The following is a 23,780-nucleotide window of genomic DNA, read 5'->3' on the forward strand; positions in this document are numbered from 1 at the left end:
TCAGCTAAATTAAAATGGTGTGTGGACGGATGTGTTCCCTCACCCCTGTACCTTCTCCCTTTTTTTGATTTTCCAGAGCTGGAATAAAATATCCATTATTTTATGACAGTTGGGCTTGGCTTTTTCTTTTTGATTTATTAATGTTACCTCCTATTAAATGTCCCAAAACATCTCAAACTATTTAAGAGGACCGGCTACATGGGATCCCCAATGCTGCTCAGCAACCCTACTACTAATTCCCAGATGGTTTTCCTGTTCTGTTCCCCAGGAGAGGTATTTCAAACCTTTAATTCTTAAGCCTTCTATACCTGCCAAAGATGACTGTGTCTCCTATTACATAGTGGGAAAAAATAAGTTACTAGACATGACCATTCCCAATTTCTCCCCTTCTACCTTCAAGACTTACGTCTTTTCAGCCAGGCATCCCCATATTCTAAGACTAATGCTTCTATTTGTGTTCCTGGTCTCATTCTTTCCCATCTTTTCCAGTATTATATTTCATCTTTTTTAATCTTCAGTGTTTCATTTCTCTTTTCATTCTTTTTTCCTCAACCTTTACATAGCTTCACGTCTTTATCCAAAAACATCAGTAACAAAAGTCTCTCCCTAACCATGCCGCTTCCTCTCAAGCTATCTTTTCTTTCTCCTTCCTATGACTTCCATAATTCATAAAAAAAAGTAATTAATGTCATTTTCTTCTTCATTTTCAATTTCTCTCTTAACTTGCGATTCTCTGGCCTCTATATGAGTTTTCTGTAATTATGGACTCTTCACCACTGCCTCCTTGAAACTCACTCTTCCCTCTGCTCTGCTATTCATGCTTGTCTGACTCTTTATTCTTTTCTTGCTCTGAATCCCTTAAATGCTGAGGCTCCTCAGGTTGCATTCCTAGTCTTTTTCTCATTCTATATGCTCTCTCATTTTCATTCAACATACTTCACTGGCTTCAGACACCACTTGTATGTCCTTTTTTTCCCTACTTCTAGCTCCCATACATCTCCAGAGCTGTAGACCTATCCTTTTTATTAGTTGTATCCACTGTACATCCCATAGGTATCCTCAGTGTCTTTATGCATCAAACTAAATTGCCTCTACCTCTCTCTTCTTAATTTATATGGTTTTCCAAATCTATTTTACCTCCTGTAATCTTGCTCTCATTCAAATCTTCATTATCACTTTCCTGGAATATTACAGTAAGTCTTCTGGTCAATCTGCCTGCCATTAGCCTTGCTTTCTATCTCTTCAGAATGAGTTCTGCTTGTAAGTAACAGTAAACCAGTTAACAATAGTTTAAATAAATCTATTTAAAGTCTGAAATTAGGCACCATAGGGTTGGTACAGTGGCTAATCAAAGACCTAGACTTTTTCTCTGATTCCTTTTTATTAGAAAAGTAAAGACTTTCTTAGATCCCCTCTCAGAAGATTTATATCTACATCTTGACCAATCTTACATAGCCACACTTAGCTCAAGATTGGCAAATCATAATTTTTTCTATGGTAAGGAAGGCAAGGGGTAAGGGATTTAGAATTGTGTTGAGTTTGAGCTAACATACAGCATCTGCTACCATATTCTTGTAACTAATGTGTCATATGACATAGTTGTCTTTCTAACAACTTTTATGGATGGATAGTTGTCTTTCTGAAATTTTCAGTGGTTCATCATTGCCTACAGAATCAAATCAAGACTGTAGTATGACATACAAGGTACTTCATATATGATCCTAGCTCAACGTTAATCCTGTCTTCCCTTTCCCCACTCACCCTACTGCCAAGGTATATTATCTATAAGATACCACTTGCTTCTTGAACATGCTTCGTACTTTTATATCTCTTTTTCTCTGCCTATGCTAATGTCTCCTCTTAGAAATTTCTTTGCCTCATCCTGTTCCCCATCCCAACTTCCTATTCATTCTTCGTACCCAATTCCAATGTCACCTTTCTCAATTCTCTAGGGTGGGATTTAGATGTTCTTTCCTCTGTTCTCTTACACTTGGTATGTATAGCTGTGATAGCACATACAATTTACTATAAAACAAAAACTGGTATTTTTTTCACAGATGAGGCTCCTTATGGGTATGACTGAATCATCTTTGTGTAGCTTTGATGCCCATGAAATATCTGCTACATAGTAGTAGGAGCACACATATTCTACCATGCCAATTATAACAGATGCAAAAATAATTACAATTCTATCAAAGGGCATATATTCTACCAGAAAGGATGGAAACATATATAAAATACAGTGTTATATGTAGTATCTTCCCTAAGATAAGTACAACCAAAGACCTGTAGATGCTCAGAGATGGAATGTAGTTCTGGGTTGATGTCATGGAGGCAGTGGTACTTGAGCTGCTCGAGGTTAGGAAGCAGTTCACTTACTAGGTTTTCATAAGTAAGCTCTTCAAAATTTAACTTCAATATTTTTTTTTATGTTGCCCATAGGAAATCATTTTATTTTTTCCTTTTTTAAAATTTTTGTATCATTAATATACAATTACATGAGCAACATTGTGGTTACTAGATTCCCCCCATTATCAAGTCCCCATAACTTCAATATTTTTAATGAATTTTTTGTACCTTAGGTCTGTTTATAATTAAACACATCCATATTTCATCAGATATAAGACATTTACCTCTAAGAAAGAAGTACTGATCAGTATACTTATCCCAATTTCAGATATGTTAGGATGTAAACATATAAGCATCTTAATTTAGTGAGATGACAAGTAAAAAAATAAGTATCATAAAGCCAAGTATAAGTGATTTTTGAATTATCTGCTGTTTTGGATCATCAGCTCTGCTATTAGCCATTGGCATATTAGTTTAGATAAAGGAGAGTTTACTATCTGCAAAACCTGTTTCAGTGTGAAAGATCTGCTCACACCAGAGTTTGATCACTTGCTGTATTGCACAACACTCAAAGTCAAATTGCTGTTGGGCTCAGGTGACATTGAAATGTTGGAGTCTATGTTGGGACAAGTTATGATGAGTTAATCCTTCACTCTACCCTTGCCATGTTCATGAGTTCTTCTCTGTTAAACCTGAACAGATGCCAGCCCTCCTCGGAGGAAAGGTCTAAAGCCCCTTGGCGAGTTTAATAGTCAATAGAAGCCTGGTTCCAAATGAGGACAAGAAAGTGCATGCAGTTACAGTGGCTTCTGATGGCTATCTGTTTAAAAATAGAGATGACTTTTATTTGAAAGTCTATTCTTCATCAACACATTTATGTTATTAAAGGTCTACAAGCAAGGCACTCTGTGTGTATAATACTTCCAAATAATAATATAACAGTTACCTCTTGGACTTCTAAGCTTTAAAAAAGAAAAAGGTCCTTCTGTTGAGTTTTAAGACCCTTTGTTTAAAAGTCCAAAAATGATGCAAAGTCCACTCGTTGGCAATTCTATAAATCAAATTCACTGTTTTGTTCTTTATTATTATTCTAGAAAAAGTTTACCAAAGTTTGTCATATGTATTTCCAAAATGCAAAAGGATCCTGTTTTTATACTATTCTCATATTTATGCTGTGGACCTATTTTTTGGGGAAAATTGGCTTCGAATCTCCCTCTTGCTTTTGCTTTTTAACAAAAAGGAATATAGAGTGGTTGTGGATTATATAGAAATCAATTTTTAATTAAATGTAGCTCAAATATAGCTGACATGAGTATCTTATTTGAATATCTAACTTATTTGGAATTTAAAAATTAAGTATATTTTGAGATTATGTTTGAATGATGAGATAAATTATTGAATTTATACCCTGTTAAATAACAATGTTTGATAAAGAAAAGGATAACATATAGAATACCACTACTAGTTGTAATACATACCTAACTTAGTCTCTTCAGCATTTCAGCTCCAATACCTAGACTTTTTAAATAGATAATGCAAAATGAAAAACTGTAAGTTGAAAAATTCTACTTAACAAGTTATTTGCTTTAGTTTAAAAGAAATAAAATATAAAAGCCTGTATCTGGTTGTTACATATTCTTAATAGCTTGTGTTAAAACTCACCTCATGAATGTTTTTCATCTCTCTCCTGACTGGAATGTAGTTCCAAAAGTAATGGAAAATATTTTGGATTTATTTTTAAGATCAGCAAAGAGGAAATAAGTCCCTGTCACTATCATCTTATCACAGAGTATATTGCATATTAATTTCTAGACAAACCAACCAAAAATATAAAAGCATTTTTTAAAGATAAAATGATAGCTATAACTTGGCTTATCTAAGCCCTGATGGAAACTAACGAAAAACATCTTTTTCTAATTTCTGATTGAGTTTTCACCACATGCAGTGATAACTATGATAATGATCAGGCTCATGAAATTGAAATGAGTTGCATAAACTAACTTTAATACCATATTTATACTAAAACCCTAAATGTATACATGAAATTAAAATATGCCATTTACATTTTTAAAGTATAAGTAATACTATTAATTGAAACTTGACCTCAATAAGCTTATATGACATAAAAGTCCTCTAGGTAAAGTAACTTGCCAATCCAGGGGTCATATGTAAAGTACTACATGGCAAATCCAACAGTCACTTGGCCTAGGAAGAGGGAAGAGAGGGTACAAAGAGGTTAATACTCTGAATCTTAAAATGTCCTTCCCTCCAAAATTGAATATCTTTTTATTTTTTTAACTATTAAAGTCATAAAAGCTTAATGGACAAAGTTTCAAACAATACAGAATTATATAATGTAGAAGGTTTAATTATCTTATAATACAACCTATAAGAGATAAGTCACCTTTTAAAAGTGTGGAGTATATATTCTTCCGAAACTTTTCTTCCATGTATATACAAAGTGCATACCACACATTTTCTTTTTCAAAAAATGAAACAGTTTATACACTTGTAATCTTTTCTTCTGCTAAGTAGTAATTATATGCTGTAAAACTGTACTTTGTTTTCAGGGTAGGAGAAATATACTACACATTAAACTGGAGGAGGAAGATTTATTTTACCTGATGGCTTTTGTTGATTGTGTACTTCTATAGTCAGGCAGTTGAAAAGGGGATTGTCCCCAAAGCCATCCCTCAGTAAATCTGAAATATCAATTCACATGCAATATGTTAGAAAGTTTACATAAAAGAGAAGGCAGATGAAGTAGGTAACACCAGGAGTTCATCTCTTCACCTGTACAACAATTATACTGGCAGAAACTGAAGTGAATATTTTGGAACTCTAGAGGTTATTTGAATACTTGCAACTTCCAGAGGGTGGCTTGACTGGTAAATTGCAGTTAATTTTGGTCAATTAGCCATCAGCCCAGTGGCAACTTCAAAACTCCACCACCCCTTACCTCATGTCAGACAGCTGTGTGGACAGCATCCTGAATTTCTGGAGTGATTTGCTGTAGCCAGGGTAAGCAATAAGGAACTTATGCTCTAAATATTGGAATTCTGTGTTCTGATCATGGATTGCCACTCTGAATGCTTAGGTGAGAGCTTGAAGTTGGCCATCATTTTTCCAACCTCCACCATCTAAAGCAGCTTCCAGGAGATTTAAAGTAACCAGACCTATTTTTTTAGACCTTCAAAAACAACCATATATACAGGAAAATCTAGAAAGCTACCATGTGTGATGAGGTAAAGACACACACCTAGAAAAGATCTAACACTGTAAACATTCAGATCAGGCTGCTCTCTGACACAGAGATGCCACAACAATCGCAAAAACAACTATCTCTTGGAAAGGGGGAAAAGTTTATTTCCACAGTTAACACGTTCTAAGATTCAATGGTCCAGTTTTCAACAATAACAAAATCATAACTTATTCACTATGTAAAAACTTGTTCACCATGTAAGAACTTGTTCGTTATGCTTCAGAAGATTGGAGACTGTTGAGAATTAGGCTTGGGGTTGATTAATGATTGTGCATTGAGTCCCCTATACAGAATTTTATTGTTGTTAACAACCATTTGATCAATAAATATGAGAGATGCCCTCTCAAAAAAAAAAATCATAAGGCATACAAAGAAATTAGAAAGCATGGCTCATTCAAAGGAACGAAGTATATCAACAGAAAACATGCCTAAGGAAGTCCAGATGTCAGAACTACTAGACAAAAACTTTACAATAACTGTCTAAAGGTGTTCAAAGAGCTAAAGGAAGACATGCACAATAGAAAAAAGATGTCTGAATGAAATAAGACTATTAATAAAGAGATATAAAAAAGAAACCCTACCAAAAAATTAGGAACCTGAAAAGTATACTAACTGAAATAATGAATGTACTATAGAACTTCAAAATCAGAATTGAGCAAGCAGAGAAAAGAATAAGTAAACCTGAAGATAGGACAATTGAAATTAGCAAGCCTGAGGAACAAAGAAAAACAAAAGTAAACAGAGCCTAAGGGGTCTGTGGAACACCATCAGATGGACCGTATGGGATTCAGAATGAGAAAAAAAGAGGTAAAAAATTTGAAGAAATGATGACTGAAAATTTCCCAAATTTGATGCGAGAACACGAAACTAAAAATCCAAGTTCAACAAACTTCAAGTAGGATAAGCCCACCCAAAAAGATTAACACCAAGACACGTAATCAAACTGTTGAAAGATGAAGACAAAAAGAAAATCCTGAAATCTTCAAGAAAGAATATCACATACAATGGCTCAATAGGATTATCATCTGATTTCTCATCAGAAACCTCACAGACCAGAAGGCAGTGGGGTTCATAGATTCATAGTGCTAGGGCTTGGGGGGAAACCTGTCAAGCAAGAATTCTGTGTCCACCAAAACTGTCTTTCAAAAATGATGGAGAAATTAAGATCCCCAGATACCCTCCACCACCAAAAAAATCCCTGGAGGGCTGTAATTATCACTAGCTCTGCCCTGTATAATATGCTAAAAGGAGTCAGTCCTTCAGGTTGAAATGAAAGGAAGCTAGATAGTAACTCAAAACCACATGAAGAAATAATGATAAAGGCAAAGGTACCAAGTTAGAGGTAATTACATGGGCAATTATAAGAACTAGGTTTATTTTAATTTTGTAACTTTTATTTTCTACATGATTTAAAAGACAAGTGAATAAAATTAGTTATTAATGTATGTTATTGGTACAATTATAAATATGTAATCTCTGACATCAACCTAAGAGAGGAGAATGGAGATGTAAAGAAGATTTTTTGTATGATTCTGAAGTTAAGCTGGCATAAATTCAAATTAAATTGTTTCAACTTTAGGATGTTAAGTATAATCCCCATGATAACAACAAAGAAAATATCTGTAGAATATATATATAAGGAAACAGGAAATCAAAGCATTTCACTACAAAAATCAACTAAACACAAAAGAAGGTAGCAATGGAGGAAATAGGGGACCAAAAAAAGCTATATGGCATGTAGAAAACAAATAGTGAGATTACAGAGGTCAGTCCCTCATCAATAATTACTTAAAGGTAAATGATTAAATGCTCTAATCAAAAGAAATTAACAGAATGGATTAAAAAAACTTTATTCAACTATATGCTGTCTATAAGAGACTTGCTTTAGATAAAACACACACACAAATCTTGATAGTAAAATAATGGGAAAAGATATTTCATGCAAATCACAACCAAAAGAGAGCTCTGGTAGCTGTACTAATATCAGACAAAATAGACTATAAGTCAAAAAGTGTTACAAAAGACAAAGGATATACTATATAATGATAAAAGGGTCAATTCACCAAGAAGATACAACATTTCTAATTATGTACCAAACATCAGAGTTCCAAAATATATGAAGTAAATATTGACAGAATTGAAGATACAACTCTACAATAATAGGAAACTTCAATACCTCAATTTCAATACTGTATTGAACAACCAGACAAGGTAAATTCAGTTAACAGATTATTTGAGCAACACTATAGATGAATTTGATCTAACAAATATACAGTACACTCCACTGAACAATATAATACACATTTTCCTCAAGTGCACAGGCAAATTTCTCTAGGATAAACCATATGTTACGCCATGTCTTAATAAATTTTGAAAGACTGAAATCATGCAAAGCATCTTTTCCAATCCCAATGAAATGAAATTGGAAATCAATAGCAAAAAGACTCAAATATTGGAAATTAAACAACACACTCTTAAACAACCATTGGGCCAAGAAGAAATCACAAGGGATATTAGAAAACATTTAGAGATAAATGAAAATGAAAACACAACATATGAAACTAATGGGATGCAATGAAAGCAGTACCAAGAAAAATTTATAGCTGTAAACGCCTACATTAAAACAGAAAAAAAATGGTCTAAAGCAATAACCTAATCTTACACCTTAAGAAACTAGGAGAAAGAGCAAACTAAGCCCAAAGCTAGCAGAAGGAAGGTAATAGTAAAGATTAGAGCAGAGATAAACAAAATAGAGGTTAGCAATGCAACAGAGAAAAATCAATGAAACCAAAAGATGGTTCTTTGAGAAAATCAACAAATTGATATGTAGGCTGACAAAAAAAAAGAGAAAATGAAAGTAATTAAAATAGAAATGAAACAACACTACTACTGACCTTACAGAGATAAAAAGAATTACAAGTAAATTCTATGAATTGTCCACAGAAAATTAAATAACCTAGAAGAAATGGACAAATTCCTTTAAATTTATAAATTACCTAAACTGGTTCAAGAAGAAATAAAATCTGAACAGATCTACAAGTAAAGACTTTGAGTCAGTAATCAAAATCTCCCAAGAAAAATCAGAGACCACCAGATGGTCTCACTGATGAATTCTACCAAACATTTAAAGAAGAATTAACACAATCACTCCCAAACTCTTCCAAAAAAATTGAAGAGGTAAGGAATATTTTCCTACTCTTTCCATGAAGTCAGCACTACTCTGACACCAAAGCCATTGAAAGAATTACAGACCAATATCCTTCATTAATATAGATGCAAAAATCCTCAACAAAGTGTCAACAAATTGAAACTAATAGCACATTAAAAGTATCATCACCATGACCAAGTGTGATTTATCCTAGGAATGAAATGATGGTTGAACACAAGAAAGTTAATACATCATGTTGACAGAACAAAAGAGAAAAAACACTTGATCATCTCAACAGATGCAGAGAAGGCATTTGACAAAATGCAACACCCTTTCATGAAAAGAGCCCTCAGAAAACTAGGAGTACAGGGAAATTCCCCAACATGATAAAGGGTACTTATTAAAGAAATGTTAATAGCATTCACTGTAAGATTATGAAGACAAGGATCCCCATTTCACAGCTGCTATTCAACATCGTACTGGAAGTTATAGTCAGAGCTATTTGACAAGAAAAGGAAATAAAAATCACCCAAATTAGAAATGATGAGGTCAAATGATCTCTACTCACAGATGACCTGATCCTATTGATAGAAAATCCCAAAGAATCCAAAAGAAAGCTACTAGAGCTAATAAAGGAATTCAGCAAGTTGCAGGCCACAAGGTCAACAAACAAAAATCAATTTTGTTTCCATACACCAACAAAGAACAAACCAAAAAGTAAATTAAGAAAGCAATTCCATTTACAGTGCCCCTAACATAATAAAATACTTAGGAATAAATCTAACTAAGGAGGTGAAATTCTTGCATACTGAAAGCTATAAAACATTGTTGAAAGAAATTGAAGACCTAAGTCAAGTAAAAGATATCCCTTGTTCAAAGATAAGACAACATTGTTGAAATGTCAATCCTACCCAAAGTGATCTAAAGATTCAGTGCATTCCCTATCAAAATTCCAAAATCTCTTTTCACAGAAATGGAAAAAAACAGTCCTCAAATTTATTGGAATTTCAAGTATATAACAATACACTATAATCATCTCTTAGTGTTCATATTTCCTGCTTAGAAAGTTCTAATTCATCATAAAACACTAGCCTATCCTATTAATATTTCTGGCCACTAAAGTGCAGTAAATATACTGAAAATCATTTAAGTATTTTTCTTTTATCCATTTAATTCTATCTAGCTACTACCAACATATTGAACATTGAATTATATTTTCTTTGACCAATTACACTTCCTATACATTTTGAAAATTAGTTGAAGTCTATTGCAGCTGTAAAGATGTAAAAGTTCTTAAATATCCATTTCATACTTTAAAAATGGGGAAAATATAAAATAGTGGAGTTCTGACAAACCTATCAAACTTATGCCCTGTACACATAGATACTATTAACCACTTCATCTGTGTGTACCAAGGACAGCAGCTGTCACATACTTAGGGAAAAGTAGTACTGTGCACATATATTATGCTGTTTCTTTTTCTAGCTATGAAAATACCATAAAACATCCTACCTGTTACTGTTAACTTCACTGATTCCAGCATGTTTTTACAGGCAGCCAATTCCTGTCAAAGTAGAGAAAAATTTTCAGTGTATGGTTTAGTAATAAATTCTTAAGATGATAATCATGAAGTTTATTGAGCATTTATTAACATATGATATCCCAGGCAGTATTAAAAGCAAGTTATAATTAACTCCAGTCATATAGAAACTTAAAATCTAAACTAACACATACAAGGAAAGAATAAAAAGAGAGAGAAGATTGTGCAGATACCTCACTCATATGAAAGTCAGTTGTCCAGGCAACTAGGTAACTAGCCTTGAATACAACAAGAAATGAGGAAGTAAAGCCAAAAGGGTTTTTGATGTCACAAAGGGTATGTATTATAAAGCTCATAGACTTTACAGAGAAGTCTGGAGTGTTTTCCAGTTTAACTTTAGACTTTGTTTATTTGGTTTTTCACTCCCATCATTTTTTTACACATTCAAATTAGTTCTCCATGGCTTGGATCTCCTGCTTGGAAAGGAATTTCCCATTTTCAGATTGTAAAAATAGTCACTCTTGTCCTCCTAATTTCTTTTTTCATTTAAAATTTTTCCATTTTTATTGACATAATATTCTATTAGTCCAAGATGTACAACATAATGATTTGATATATGTATACACTAAAAATGATTATCAAAATAAGTTTAGTTAACATCAATCATCTCATGTAGTTACAGATTATTTTCTTGTGCTGAGAACTTGTAAGATCTCTCTTACCAACTTTCAAATACACACTACAGTATTGCTAACTATAGTCACCATGCTATACATCGCATTCTATAATTGGGAGTTTTTACCTTTTGATCACCTTCACCCATTTCTCCCATCCTCAACTCCCACCTCTGGCAACCACCAATCTGTTTTAAGTTATTAATATTAAGAATTTTTTAATTTGATGTTTTCTGGTGAAATGAGGTTGAATTTCACGTTTACATTTCTCCCACAATGATCCCAGCACCATTTATTGAATAACCTATCTTTTACAAACTGACTTGAAGTATCTCCTTTACCAGATACTATATTCTCTTATATATTTAAGAGAACTTCTGCACTCTCCAGTTGGTTCCACTGATCTACATCTGTATCTATGGTAATACAATACCATAGTATTATAATTATTTACAGCTTTGTCATACTGGTAGAGATCATCTTCTCTCATTACCCTTGTTGGTATTTTTCTAGAAATGCTTATGTGTTTATTTTTACATGTAAAACTTGGGGAGTTGACTTGAATTGTATTACATTTATAATGGATAAAAGCTTTTAAAAATATAAAGACAGAAAAGGTCAGATCATGTAGAACATTGATAAGAAATTTGGATTTTATTCTCAGTGCAATCAGAGATCAATGGAGTTTTGAGCATTTTGGCTGCTATGTAGAGCACCTTCCCTAAGACACTGTAAGCTACTTGATGTCAGCAAATATAATTCAGTGACCTTTCAATCATTTATAATACCATGGACTTCCCCCAAACATACACTCAATGTTTGTATAATTAACAAAAATCAGATATAAAGTGTACTATTTTTTTCGGTGTTTATGAGTTCATTTATTTATTTTTATTATGGTATCATTAATGTACAATTACATTAGCAATATTATGGTTACTAGACTCCCCCCATTATCAAGACCCCACCACATACCCCATTACAGTCTCTGTCCATAGTGTAGTAAGATAATATAGAATCACTAATTCTCTTCAGTGTATTGTACTGCCTTCCCCGTGCCCCACACACTCATTACATGTGCCAATCGTAATGCCCCCTTTTCCCCCTTATGCCTCCCTTCCCACCCACCCTCCCCTGTCCCTTTCCCTTTGGTAACTGTTAGTCCATTCTTGGGTTCTGTGAGTCTGCTGCTCTTTTGTTCCTTCAGTTTTTGCTTTGTCCTTATACTCCACAGATGAGTGAAATCATTTGATACTTGTCTTTCTACGCCTGGCTTATTTCACTGAACATAATATCCTCTAGTTCCATCCATGTTGTTGCAAATGGTAGGATTTGCTTTCTTCTAATGGCTGAATAATATTCCATTGTGTATATGTAACACATCTTTATTCATTCATCTACTCATGCACACTTAGGTTGCTTCCATTCCTTGGCTATTGTATATAGTGCTGCGATAAACATAGGGGTGCATATGTCTTTTCCAAACTGGGCTCCTGCATTCTTAGGGTAAATTCCTAGGAGTGGAATTCTGGGTCAAATGGCATTTCTATTTTTAGTTTTTTGAGGAACCTCCATATGGCTTTCCATCATGGTTGAACTAATTTACATTCCCACCACCAGTGTTGGAGGGTTCCCCTTTCTCTACATCCTCGCCAACATTTGTTGCTGGGTGTCTTTTGGAGGTTGGCCATCCTAACTGGTGTGAGGTGATATCTCATTGTGGTTTTAATTTGCATTTCTCTGATGATTAGTGATGTGGAGCATCTTTTCATGTGTCTGTTGGAGATCTGAATTTCTTCTTTGGAGAAGTATCTGTTCAGATCCTATGCCCAATTTTTAATTGAATTATTTGCTTTTTGTTGAGGCATGTGAGCTCTTTGTATATTTTGGATGTCAACCTCTTATCAGATATGTCATTTATGAATATATTCTCCCATACTGTAGGATGCCCTTTTGTTCTATTGATGGTGTCTTTTGCTGTACAGAAGATTTTCAGCTTGATATAGTCCTACTTGTTCATTTTTGCTTTTGTTTCCCTTGCCCAGGGAGATATGTTCATGAAGAAGTTGCTCATGTTTATGTCCAAGAGATTTTTGCCTATTTTTTTTTCTAAGAGTTTTATGGTTTCATGACTTACATTCGGGTCTTTGATCCATGTTGAGTTTATTTTGTGTATTGGGTTAGACAATTATCCAGTTTCGTTCTCTTACATGTAGCTGTCCAGTTTTGCCAACACCAGCTGCTGAAAAGGCTGTGATTTCCAATTGTATATCCATGGCTCCTTTATCATATATTAGTTGACCAGAGATGTTTGGGTTAATATCTGCACTCTCTATTTTGTTCCACTGGTGTGTGGATATGTTCTTGTGCCAGTACCAAATTGTCTTGATTACTGTGGCTTTGTAGTAGAACCTTGAAGTTGGGAAGCAAGATCCCCCCCTATGCTTTATTCTTCCTTCTCTGGGTTGCTTTGACTATTAAGGGTCTCTTGTGTTTCCATACGATATTTAGAACTATTTGTTTCTGTTCATTGAAGAATGCTGTTGGTATTTTGAACGGGACTGCATTGAATATGTAGATTACTTTAGGCAGGTTGGCCATTTTGACAATATTAATTCTACCTAGTCAAGAGCATGGGATGAATTTCCATTTGTTTGGGTCCTCTGTAATTTCTCCTAATTACAGTTCTCCTAATTGTAGTTTTCGGGGTATAGGTCTTTCACTTCCTTGGTTAGGTTTATTCCTAGGCATTTTAATCTTTTTGATGCAATTGTGAATGGAATGGTTTTCCTGATTTCTTTTTCTGCTAGTTCATCATTAGTGTATAGGAATGCAATAGATTTCCGTGTGTTAATTTGGATTCTGCAACTTTGCTGAATTCAGATATTAGTTCTAGGACTTTTGGACTGAATTCGTTCATGTTTTTTATATACAATATCATGTCATCTGCAAATAGTGACAGTTTGACTTCTTCCTGACCAATCTGGACACCCTTTATTTCTTTGTTTTGTCTGATTGTCATGGCTAGTACCTTTAGTACTATGTTGAATAAAGTGGGGAGAGTGGGCATCCCTGTCTTGTTCCTGATCTTAGATGAAAAGGTTTCAGCTTCTCACTGTTAAGTATGATGTTGGCTGTGGTTTTGTCATATATGGCCTTTATTATGCTGAGGAACTTGCCCTCTATACCCATTTTGTTGAGTGCTCTTATTATGAATTGATGCTGAATTTTGTCAAATGGTTTTTAAGCATCTATGGAGATGATCATGTGGTTTTTGTCCTTCTTTTTGTTGATGTGGTGGATGATGTTGATGGATATTTTAATGTTGTACCATCCTTGCATCCCTGAGATGAATCCCACTTGATCATGGTGTATGATCTTCTTGATGCATTTTTGAATTCGGTTTGCTAATACTTTGTTGAGTATTTTTGCATCTATGTTCATCAGGGATATTGGTCTGTAATTTTCTTTTCTTGTGGTGTCTTGCCTGGTTTTGGTATTAGAGTGGCACTGACCTCATAGAATGAGTTTGGAAGTATTCCCTCCTCTTATATTTTTGGAAATCTTTAAGGAGAATGGGTATTACGTCCTCTTTAAATGCCTGATAAAATTCAGCCGTGAATCCATCTGGCCTGGGAGTTTTCTTCTTGGGTAGTATTTTTATTACTTATTCAACTTCATTGCTGGTAATTGGTCTGTTTAGATTTTCTGCTTCTTCCTTGGTCAGTCTTGGAATGTTGTATTTTTCTAGAAAGTTGTCCATTTCTTCTAGGTTATCCAGGTTGTTAGCATATAGATTTTCATAGTATTCTCTAATAATTCTTTGTATTTCTGTGGTGTCTGTCATGGTTTTTCCTTTCTCATTTCTGATTCTGTGTATGTGTGTAGATTCCTTTTTTCTCTCAATAAGTCTGGCTGGGGGGTTATCTATTTTGTTTATTTTCTCAAAGAACCAGCTATTGATTTCACTGATTTTTCCTATTATTTTATTCTCCTCAATTGTATTTATTTCTTCTCTGATTTTTATTATGTCCCTCATTCTGCTGACTTTGGGCCTCATTTGTTCTTCTTTTTCCATTTTCAATAATTGTAACTTCAGAGTATTGATTTGGGATTGTTCTTCCTTCTTTAAATAGGCCTGGATTGCTATATACTTTCCTCTTAGAACTGCCTTCACTGCGTCTCACAGATGTTGGGGCATTTTGCTGTTGTTTTCATTTGTCTCCATATATTGCTTGATCTCTGTTTTAATTTGGTCATTGATCCATTGATTATTTAGGAGCATGTTGTTAAACCTCCATGTGTTTGTGGAGCTTTTTGTTTTCTTTGTACAATTTATTTCTAGTTTTATACCCTTGTGGTCTGAGAAGTTGGTTGGTAGAATTTCAATCTTTCTGAATTTACTGAGGCTCTTTTTGTGGCCTAGTATGTGATCTATTCTGGAAAATTTTCCATGTGCACTTGAGAAGAATCTGTATCCTGTTGCTTTTGCGTGTAGAGTTCTGTAGATGTCTGTTAGGACCATCTGTTCCAGTGTGTTGTTCAGTGCCTCTGTGTCCTTACTTATTTTCTGTCTGATTGATCTGTCCTTTGGAGTGATTGGTGTGTTGAAGTCCCATAAAGTGAATGCATTGCATTCTATTTCCTCCTTTAATTCTGTTAGTATTTGTTTCACATATGTAGGTGCTCCTGTCTTGCGTGTATAGATATTCAGAATAGTTATATCCTCTTCTTGGACTGCCCCCTTTATCATTATTATGTCCTCCTTTATCTCTTATTTCTTTGTTTTGAAGTCTATTTTGTCTGATACAAGTACTGCAACACCTGATTTTTTCTCCTTGTTTGCATGTAATATCTTTTTCCATCCCTTCTCTTTTTGTCTGTGTATATCTTTGGGTTTGAGGTGAGTCTCTTGTAAGCAGCATATAGATGGGTCTTGCTTTTTCATCTATTCTATTACTGTGTGTCTTTTGATTGGTACATTCAGTCCATTTACATTTCAGGTGATTATCGATAGATATGTACTTATTGCCATTTCAGGCTTTGGATTTGTGGTTACCAAAAGTTCAAGGGTAGCTTCCTTACTATCAAACCATCTAATTTTACTTAACTTACTATACTATAAACACAGTCTGAAGATTCTTTATTTCTCTCCCTACTTATTTTTCCTCCTCCACTCTTTATATGTTAGGTGTTTTATTCTGTACTCTTTTGTCTTTCCCTTGACTGCTTTTGTGGATGGCTGATTTAATTTTTTGCCTTTAGTTAGTGTTTGGCTGGTCTTCGTTCTCTGATGTGATTTTATTTTCTCTGGTGACATCTATTTAGCCTTAGGAGTACGTCCATCTAGAGTAGTCCCTTTAAAATATACTGCAGAGGTGGTTTGGGGGAGGTAAATTCCCTCAACTTTTGCTTATCTGGGAATTGTTTAATCCCTCCAAATTTAAATGAGAATCTTGCTGGATACAGTATTCTTGGTTCAAGGCCCTTTTGTTTCATTGCATTAAATATATCATGCCATTCTCTTCTGACCTGTAAGGTTTCTTTTGAGAAGTCTGATGATAGCCTGATGGATTTTCCTTTGTATGTGATCTTTTTTCTCTCTGTGGTTGCTTTTAATATCCTGTCCTCTTTGATCTTTGCCATTTTAATTATTATATGTCTTGGCGGTGTCCTCTTTGGGTCCCTTGTTTTGGGAGATCTGTGGGCTTCCATGGTCTGGGAGACTATTTCCTTCCCCACTCTGGGGAAGTTTTCAGCTATTATTTCTTCAAGGACACTTGCTATCCCTTTTACTCTCTCCTCTTCTTCTGGTACCCCTATAATGTGAATATTGTTCCGTTTGGATTGGTCACACAGATCTCTTAATATTCTTTCATTCCTAGAGAGCCTTTTCTCTCTTTCTGTCTCAGCCTCTCTTTATTCCTGTTCTCTGATTTCTATTCCATTAACAGTCTCTTGCACCTCATCCAGTCTGTTCTTTAAACCATCCATTGTTTGTTTCATTTCTGTTATCTCCCTCTGAAATTCATCCCTTAGCTCTTGAATATTTCTCTGCAGCTCCATCAGCATGATTAGGGCTTTTATTTTGAATTCTTTTTCACGAAGATTGGTTACATCAGTGTCACTAGGTGCACTCTCTGGTGTTTGAGTGATTTTGGAGTGGACCAGGTTCTTCTGCCTTTTCATGATGATAGAAATGATGGCTGGCAAGTGGCACTTGTGTCTGCTGGGAGAACAAAGTCCCTTCCTGCTTGCTGGTTGCTTTTCCCTTTTATGCTGCCTGTGCCTGTTAACCACACAAAGGGAGCAGTCTCTGGGTTAATATCCTGAGCTGACGTGGGTGGGATGGCCCTCAGGATAGCCTAGGGCACTGCTGGGGTTCACAGGCAAGCGACTTTTGTTCTCCTGATAAAACAGCACCCCTTTGTGCCTTCCAGACTTTGCGCTGACTTCCTCTGCCTGTGCTGGGGCAGCCTCTGGGTTTGGCCTGGTTAGCTGTGCTCTGGGAGCAGTCTCTGTATGGTTGCAGTGGGTGGGGCTCCTACCTGGCTGCTCTGCAGTGGTGGCGGGTCAGCCGGTTTGCTTGCAGCACCAGCAAGGGGGAATGAATGGCAGACTGCTTCTTGCCATGAGTGGCTTCTGCATTGCCACCCAGAGGGTTAGGGCACCTAAAGTTCCTTAGATTCCCAGCCTGCTGGGCTGTGTGCCAGAATGATTTTGTTCACCTGTTAAACCCTTGTCCCTTTAAGACTTTTAAAGTGCCCACTTTTCTTTTGTCCCAAGGGAGGCAGCTGTGGGGACCCACTTGCAGTCTCCATCTTGGATTATACTTTTCCATTTCTCTAATATCCAATACACCATGCGATGTGTGTCTGTGCTCCTGGTGCAGATTACTAGAGCTGGTTGTTTAGCAGTCCTATGCTTCCACTCTCTCCCCACTCTGATTCTTTTCCTCCCATCGGTGAGCTGGAGTGGGGGGAGTGCTCGGGTCCTGTCGGGTCATGGCTTTTGTTACGTGAGATGCTGAGTTCTCGCAGATGTAGATGTAACCTGGCTGTCATACTATATCTTATGGTCTGTCTTTTAGGAATAGTTGTATTTGCTGTATTTTTTAATTATATGTGGTTTTGGGAGGAGATTTCCACCACCCTACTCATGCTGCCATCTTCAAAGGCTCCTCATAAAAGTACTATTATCTGTGGGTCATCAATGGTCCAAAACCACACTTTGAGAACCACCATAATAAAAGGCTTCAAATGGAACATCTGGTAAGCAAGAAGTTATGGCTGCCTACCTATGAAATGACTTGATACCCATATAATGCTGTTGTGTGATGATTAAGAGTCAGATAAGAGAGGTGCATATAGTGGATATTTATAAGAATTTTAGTAGCAAGACAGTAAATAAAACCTGCAAAATACTCAGGTAAGGAATGAGTTACTATGATGGCAAATCATCATAAATTCCTTTGCCAATAGAGAATGTTTTGCAAACTCACCCAATGAACGGGATTTAGGGAAAATGGACATATATGTATTAGATAAGAGCATAAACTTCAAGGATAATTAATTATTATAGCTGTGTCTATGATGCACAGTCAGTAATTTATCTTATCTATTATTTTTCTACAGTGAATCCTCATTAAAATTATTCCCAAGAAACTTCTACTATGTATCCAGGTACATGAGGAAAATTCATAAGTATATGTGGTCAGGAACTCCACAGATACAGGTTCACTGAAGTAGGAGTGATGTATGTTTCCCTTGGTGGTAGCAATGGGCACTGTTTGAAAAACAAAGGAAGGTAAGATTTCTAGATAGATTCACTGTAATTCAATAATAAATTTGTTAATTGCCAACCAGATGTCAGATACTAAGCTACAAAAAATTCTTAAAAATTATATTCTACCTAGAAAAATGTGCTTATGGAATAATTAACATGTTGGGCATGATATTTTGATGATCTAATCATGCAAATTAATGCCAGTTAAAGAAATTATATGAAAATTTGTGTGGACAGAAGAGAATAGAAGGTATGGAAGGATGGATAGCCCATTTCTTACAGATATGCAGTGGGGCCTAGCATCATTTCAATAGATGGATTTCACTAGAAAACTTGTATTTTATTTTGGCCATTAAAACACATTCTCTGATCAAAGGGAACAATACATGGCCTAATTTAAAAGAGAATTATATATATATATATTAGTAGATGGAAACATTTTCACTACAACTCTTACATAAGGTTTCCTTATTTATAGCCTGTGCCTTGTTCCAACCACATATTTACTCCATTAAATATCTAGGCTACTGCTTTTATATGGAATTGTTTAGGTTGTGCATCACATAAATGATTACTTTGTGTGCCACAGAACTTCAGCACAGTAACTATGTCTATTAGTTTGTTGCCTTTACTGTACTGTAATGATTTCCAGGAAAACCAATAAAATGAAATATTGAATTAGAAAAATTTAACCCAGCTCCTTGTACTCCTGGAGTCTGCCTGTGAGTAGATGGGCCTCAAGAGTCAAAAACTGAAATTGTATGGAAAATTTGTTGTGGATGAATATTGTTTTCTGGGCAATCAATCATTAGTTAAAGCTATTAGTAGGTGCGGTCTTAAAAGCAACAAGACTCCCTACCTTAAAATCTTAGCCATTAATATACTGAAATTCTATCACTGAAAGATCATTCATTTGACTTAAGCATTCCTTTTCTTTAAGATCCTCTTTTAAACTTAAAATTTCCCCAGGAGGGACAACACATCAGGATCTCTGAAATTTTTATTAATTCATTCCACCATGACTTTATAAGCACCTTACTATAAGTCAAGCAATTTAAGTGCAATCATTTTACACTACTGAATCATTAGAACAAACTTCTAATATAGATAGTACTATGATCTTCATTTTAGATGTGGAAACTGAAGTTAAGAGAGGTTAAGTAACTTTCAGAAGGTGGTCCAAATCAGAGGAACTAGGATTTAAACCCGACCTGTGCCTTTCTTACCCTCAGCCCTAAACTAGTAACATTAAGAATAAGAGGGAAGAATAAGTAGATAGAAATAAGTAGAAAGTAACTTACTTTTGTTAGGATCAGGATTTCTGGGCAGTCTTAAGCCTCTGCAGATCTTATCAGAAACAATTCACCCTTGGTTGCCTTCTGCTCGAATGCCTTCTCCCCACTTTGCCTCAAGCCTGGTTGGCTTGGGCCTGGTTGACTTATGTCTGATTGGCTTGCACCTGATTGCCTCATACCTAAATGATTCATGCTGGATTGGCTCAGGAACAACGGTTGCCTCATACCTGATTGGCTCAGGCCTGGCTGCCCAATGCTGGGTTGACTTATGCCTGCTTAGCTAGGGCCTGGTTGCCTCAGGCCTGGTTGCCTCATGCTGGACTGGCCCAGGCTTGATTGCAGTTGCCTCATGCCTATTTGGTATGGGCCTGATTGGCTTCTGTCAGGTAGGCTTGGGCCTGTTTGCCTCATCCCTGGTTGTCTCATGCCTGGTTGGCTAGGGCTTGGTTGACTTGTGTCTGATTGGCTTTCACCTGATTGCCTCATACCTAAATGATTCATGCCAGATTGGCTCAGGAACGGTTGCTTAATGCCTGATTGGTTCAGGCCTGCCTGCCTAATGCCTGATTGACTTATGCCTGATTGGCTTGGGCTTGGTTGCCTCATGCCTGATTGGCTCAGGCCTGATTACAGTTGTCTCATGCCTGATTGGCTTGGATCCAGTCATCTCATACCTTATTGGCTCAGGCCTGCCTGCCTAATGCCTGGTTGACTTATGCCTGCTTGGCTCAGGCCTGATTGCAGTTGCCTCATGCCTGCTTGGCTCGGGCCTACTTTCCATGTGCCAGATTGCCTCATGCCTATTTGGTATAGGCCTGATTGGCTTCTATCAGGTAGGCTTGGGCCTGGTTGGTTCATGCCTGGTTGCCTCATCCTGGTTGTCTCATGCCTGGTTGGCTAGGGCTTGGTTGCCATGTGCCTGGATGGTTCATACCCAGTTGACTGATGTCAAGTAGGCTTGTGCTTGGTTGGTTCCTGTCCATTTGGTTCATAACAAGTAAGCTCATGTCTAGCTGGCACGTGCCTGGTTGGTTCATATCTAGTAAGCTTGATTGGTTCATGCCTGAGTGGTTCATGCCCAGTTGATTCGTGCCTGGTTGGCTGAGGACTGGTTGATTGAGGACAGGTTGGTCAAGGACTGGTTGGCAGATGATAGTTTGGCAGATGACTGGTTGGCCGATGACCCAGTATCTTGATGGAACAGGAACCCTTAACTACAGTGTTGTGGTGTGAGGCTGTAGGATGTTTCTGATTTTTCTCAACTTGATTCAAACTGTAAGATACCCCTCTATCAAAATGACAATGGGAAAAATAAAGGGGGATTACCTAAAGGTTATTGATGCCTCCTATTTGCTGGAGTTGACCTCACCAGTGATCTCAGCTATAGGCTTCTGCTGGGTTTCAGGTTGTCATCTGGCCTTTCCCTGCCAATAGGCTGGAAGTGAGGGGAAGAAGAAAATGACCCTCTGGGAGTTACTACTGCCTTAACTCTTTGCACTCTCACTGTGTCATAGTGATTGAGTCACAATGCCTGGTAGCTAAGTGCCACATGCTCCCCCACATGGTGAGGGAGGGGCAAAGCCGGGCCATCTTGACCAACTTTATTTCCTCCTATGCAAGAGTTTAAGAGGGTGGAGCAAGAAGCTGGAAGGAATCTCAGAGTTTATGCATTTCACTCACCCTGAGCCCCTGCTGTTTTAACCAACCAATTCAAAGATAGTTGCCCTAACCCCTTCTGCTTTCCCCATGTCCCAGTCATGAAATAATTCACTTCCTATTTCTGTCCTGACTTCCACTTACCACCTCTTTCCCATAGGCATAGAAACTAGAATCCTTTAAAGGGCTGTCCTAATGAAGTGATGAAGTCCCTAATGCAGAAAATATCTCTTTACAATTAATTAAGAATAACTATGACTACTATTTATTGAGTTCTTTTATGACCTAGATTCACTGGGAGACACTTTACATTTACTCATTTAACCCCTCAGCAGCCCTATTATCCCCAATTTGGAAGAGACTGGTTCAAAAGATTTGGTAAGCTAATCAAGGCCTCAACAATTGATGAAGAGCCTAAATTCATATGCAGGTCTATCTCCATTCCTAGGCTTTTTACTATTACACTAACCTGCCTCTTGCACACACTGATTCTCCACTCCCATATCTGTCAAATCAGATGTATTGCCCTTTCACCCCATCCCTCCTTGCGGAATTCCTTCTCCCATCATTTCCTGTTGGCTCATTTCCTTAGCAATGTATATTATGTCACTGGTGCCAATATTGTTGTAGATGGAGTGTCTTATTTATTAAATATACCAGAGAACCTTGGCTGAAGCAGTTCTAAGTCCCACACTATGCTAAGGGCTTTATATATGCATTACTTCATTTAGTCACCAAACCAACCCTGTGAAATATGTACTGTTCCCCATTTTATCAATAAACTAGAACTTAGAAAGATGAGCTAATTTTCCCAAGTTTAATACATGCCAAAACGTAGACAGAGTCCAAGGCCCATCCCATAGATGGAGTTCAAATAAAACTACAGAGCACAATCACCATTCAACTTACATTGGCTATAAATGAAACCTAGAGAGCCCACCTTCTTAGCATAATAGGAAAATCAAGTCTAATAACAAACTGAAGAACCTAAAGTAGATTAGATGTAGGTACATTCCTGATCTTGATCCACTTGTAGTACTAATGAGAACTAAAATGTTACAAATGCTTCCTGTGTGTCAGGCATGGTTCTAAGAAACAGTTTGCTTATATTAACTCATTTAATCCTCACCACAACCCAGTGATATTAGATGACAGTAGGTGATAGTATTATGATCGTTTTTCAGGTAAAAAAATACAGATTCAGAGAGGTTAGGTAACTTGACTCTAAAGTTTAGGTCATGACTAAAAGTTCAGACAAAATAAGGTAAACCCAGTTATTTTGATTTTTCTGAAATAAAAAATGGGGTGAAAGAACAATATATCTGATTTCACAGATATGGGGGTGGAGAAGAGACAGTGTGTGTAAGAGACAGGATAGTGTGATAGTAAAAAGCCTGGAAGTGGAGATGAAGGTGCAGGAAAGGGGTGAAGGAATTTTGCTGTTTGCTTTACAAAATCAAACTATTTGCATAATTTACTTATCAGGATGGATAATGTTTGGATTTTTGTTTTTTTGTCTTTTTGTTTTTGCTTTTCTAGAGAAGGAGGCATGTGTTGCATTTCTGATTGATGCCTTAAAGGGGTAAGATTAGAAATTACAGTTTAGTGATACAGAACTATTAACAAGTTTATTTTGTATATTGGTTCATGAAACTTATTTTTGAAGGCCATTTAGGTGTTACTTTGTTTTTTTTTCTTTTTTAAATAGTGTTCAGTTTGAATAAAATGCAATTGTGAGTTTAAAAGAGTGCTCCAAAAATACATTTTCTTGCCCAGTTACTTATTAATGTAATTTGTCCTGTCTTAGACAGAATGAGACTGCCTCCATCAAACATGCAAACATCTCCACACTGTAGCTCGTAGACCATCAGGGAATAAATAGTTTTTTTTTAATTATTGGAGTATAATTGACATATTGTTGTGGGGCAGCTGCATCTGGGGAGGTCTCTCCCTGCACTGTAGGTGAAACCTCAACCCGGATGGGGAAGGGCTCCTGACTCTGACTGGGAAAGAATTTTCAGTCAGTCGAATAAGTGTGAGCAAGAACGAATTCATTAACACAAGAGAAGCA

General features: G+C 36.4%; 1 protein-coding gene across 1 annotated transcript; it reads right to left on the minus strand.

Annotated features, from left to right (window-relative positions):
- Nucleotides 1-643: 643 nt before the first annotated feature.
- SATL1 (spermidine/spermine N1-acetyl transferase like 1) lies at nt 644-21,129 on the minus strand. Its single transcript, XM_057495363.1, is given in 6 exon segments — nt 644-4,554; nt 4,971-5,051; nt 10,272-10,323; nt 20,060-20,232; nt 20,341-20,676; nt 20,988-21,129. Coding segments are annotated over 6 exon segments (876 nt in total). The 3' UTR covers nt 644-4,462.
- Between the last annotated feature and the right edge of the window lie 2,651 nt (nt 21,130-23,780).

The sequence above is a fragment of the Manis pentadactyla genome, chromosome X (genome assembly GCF_030020395.1).
Source record: "Manis pentadactyla isolate mManPen7 chromosome X, mManPen7.hap1, whole genome shotgun sequence".
In the NCBI taxonomy this organism is placed as follows: domain Eukaryota; kingdom Metazoa; phylum Chordata; class Mammalia; order Pholidota; family Manidae; genus Manis; species Manis pentadactyla.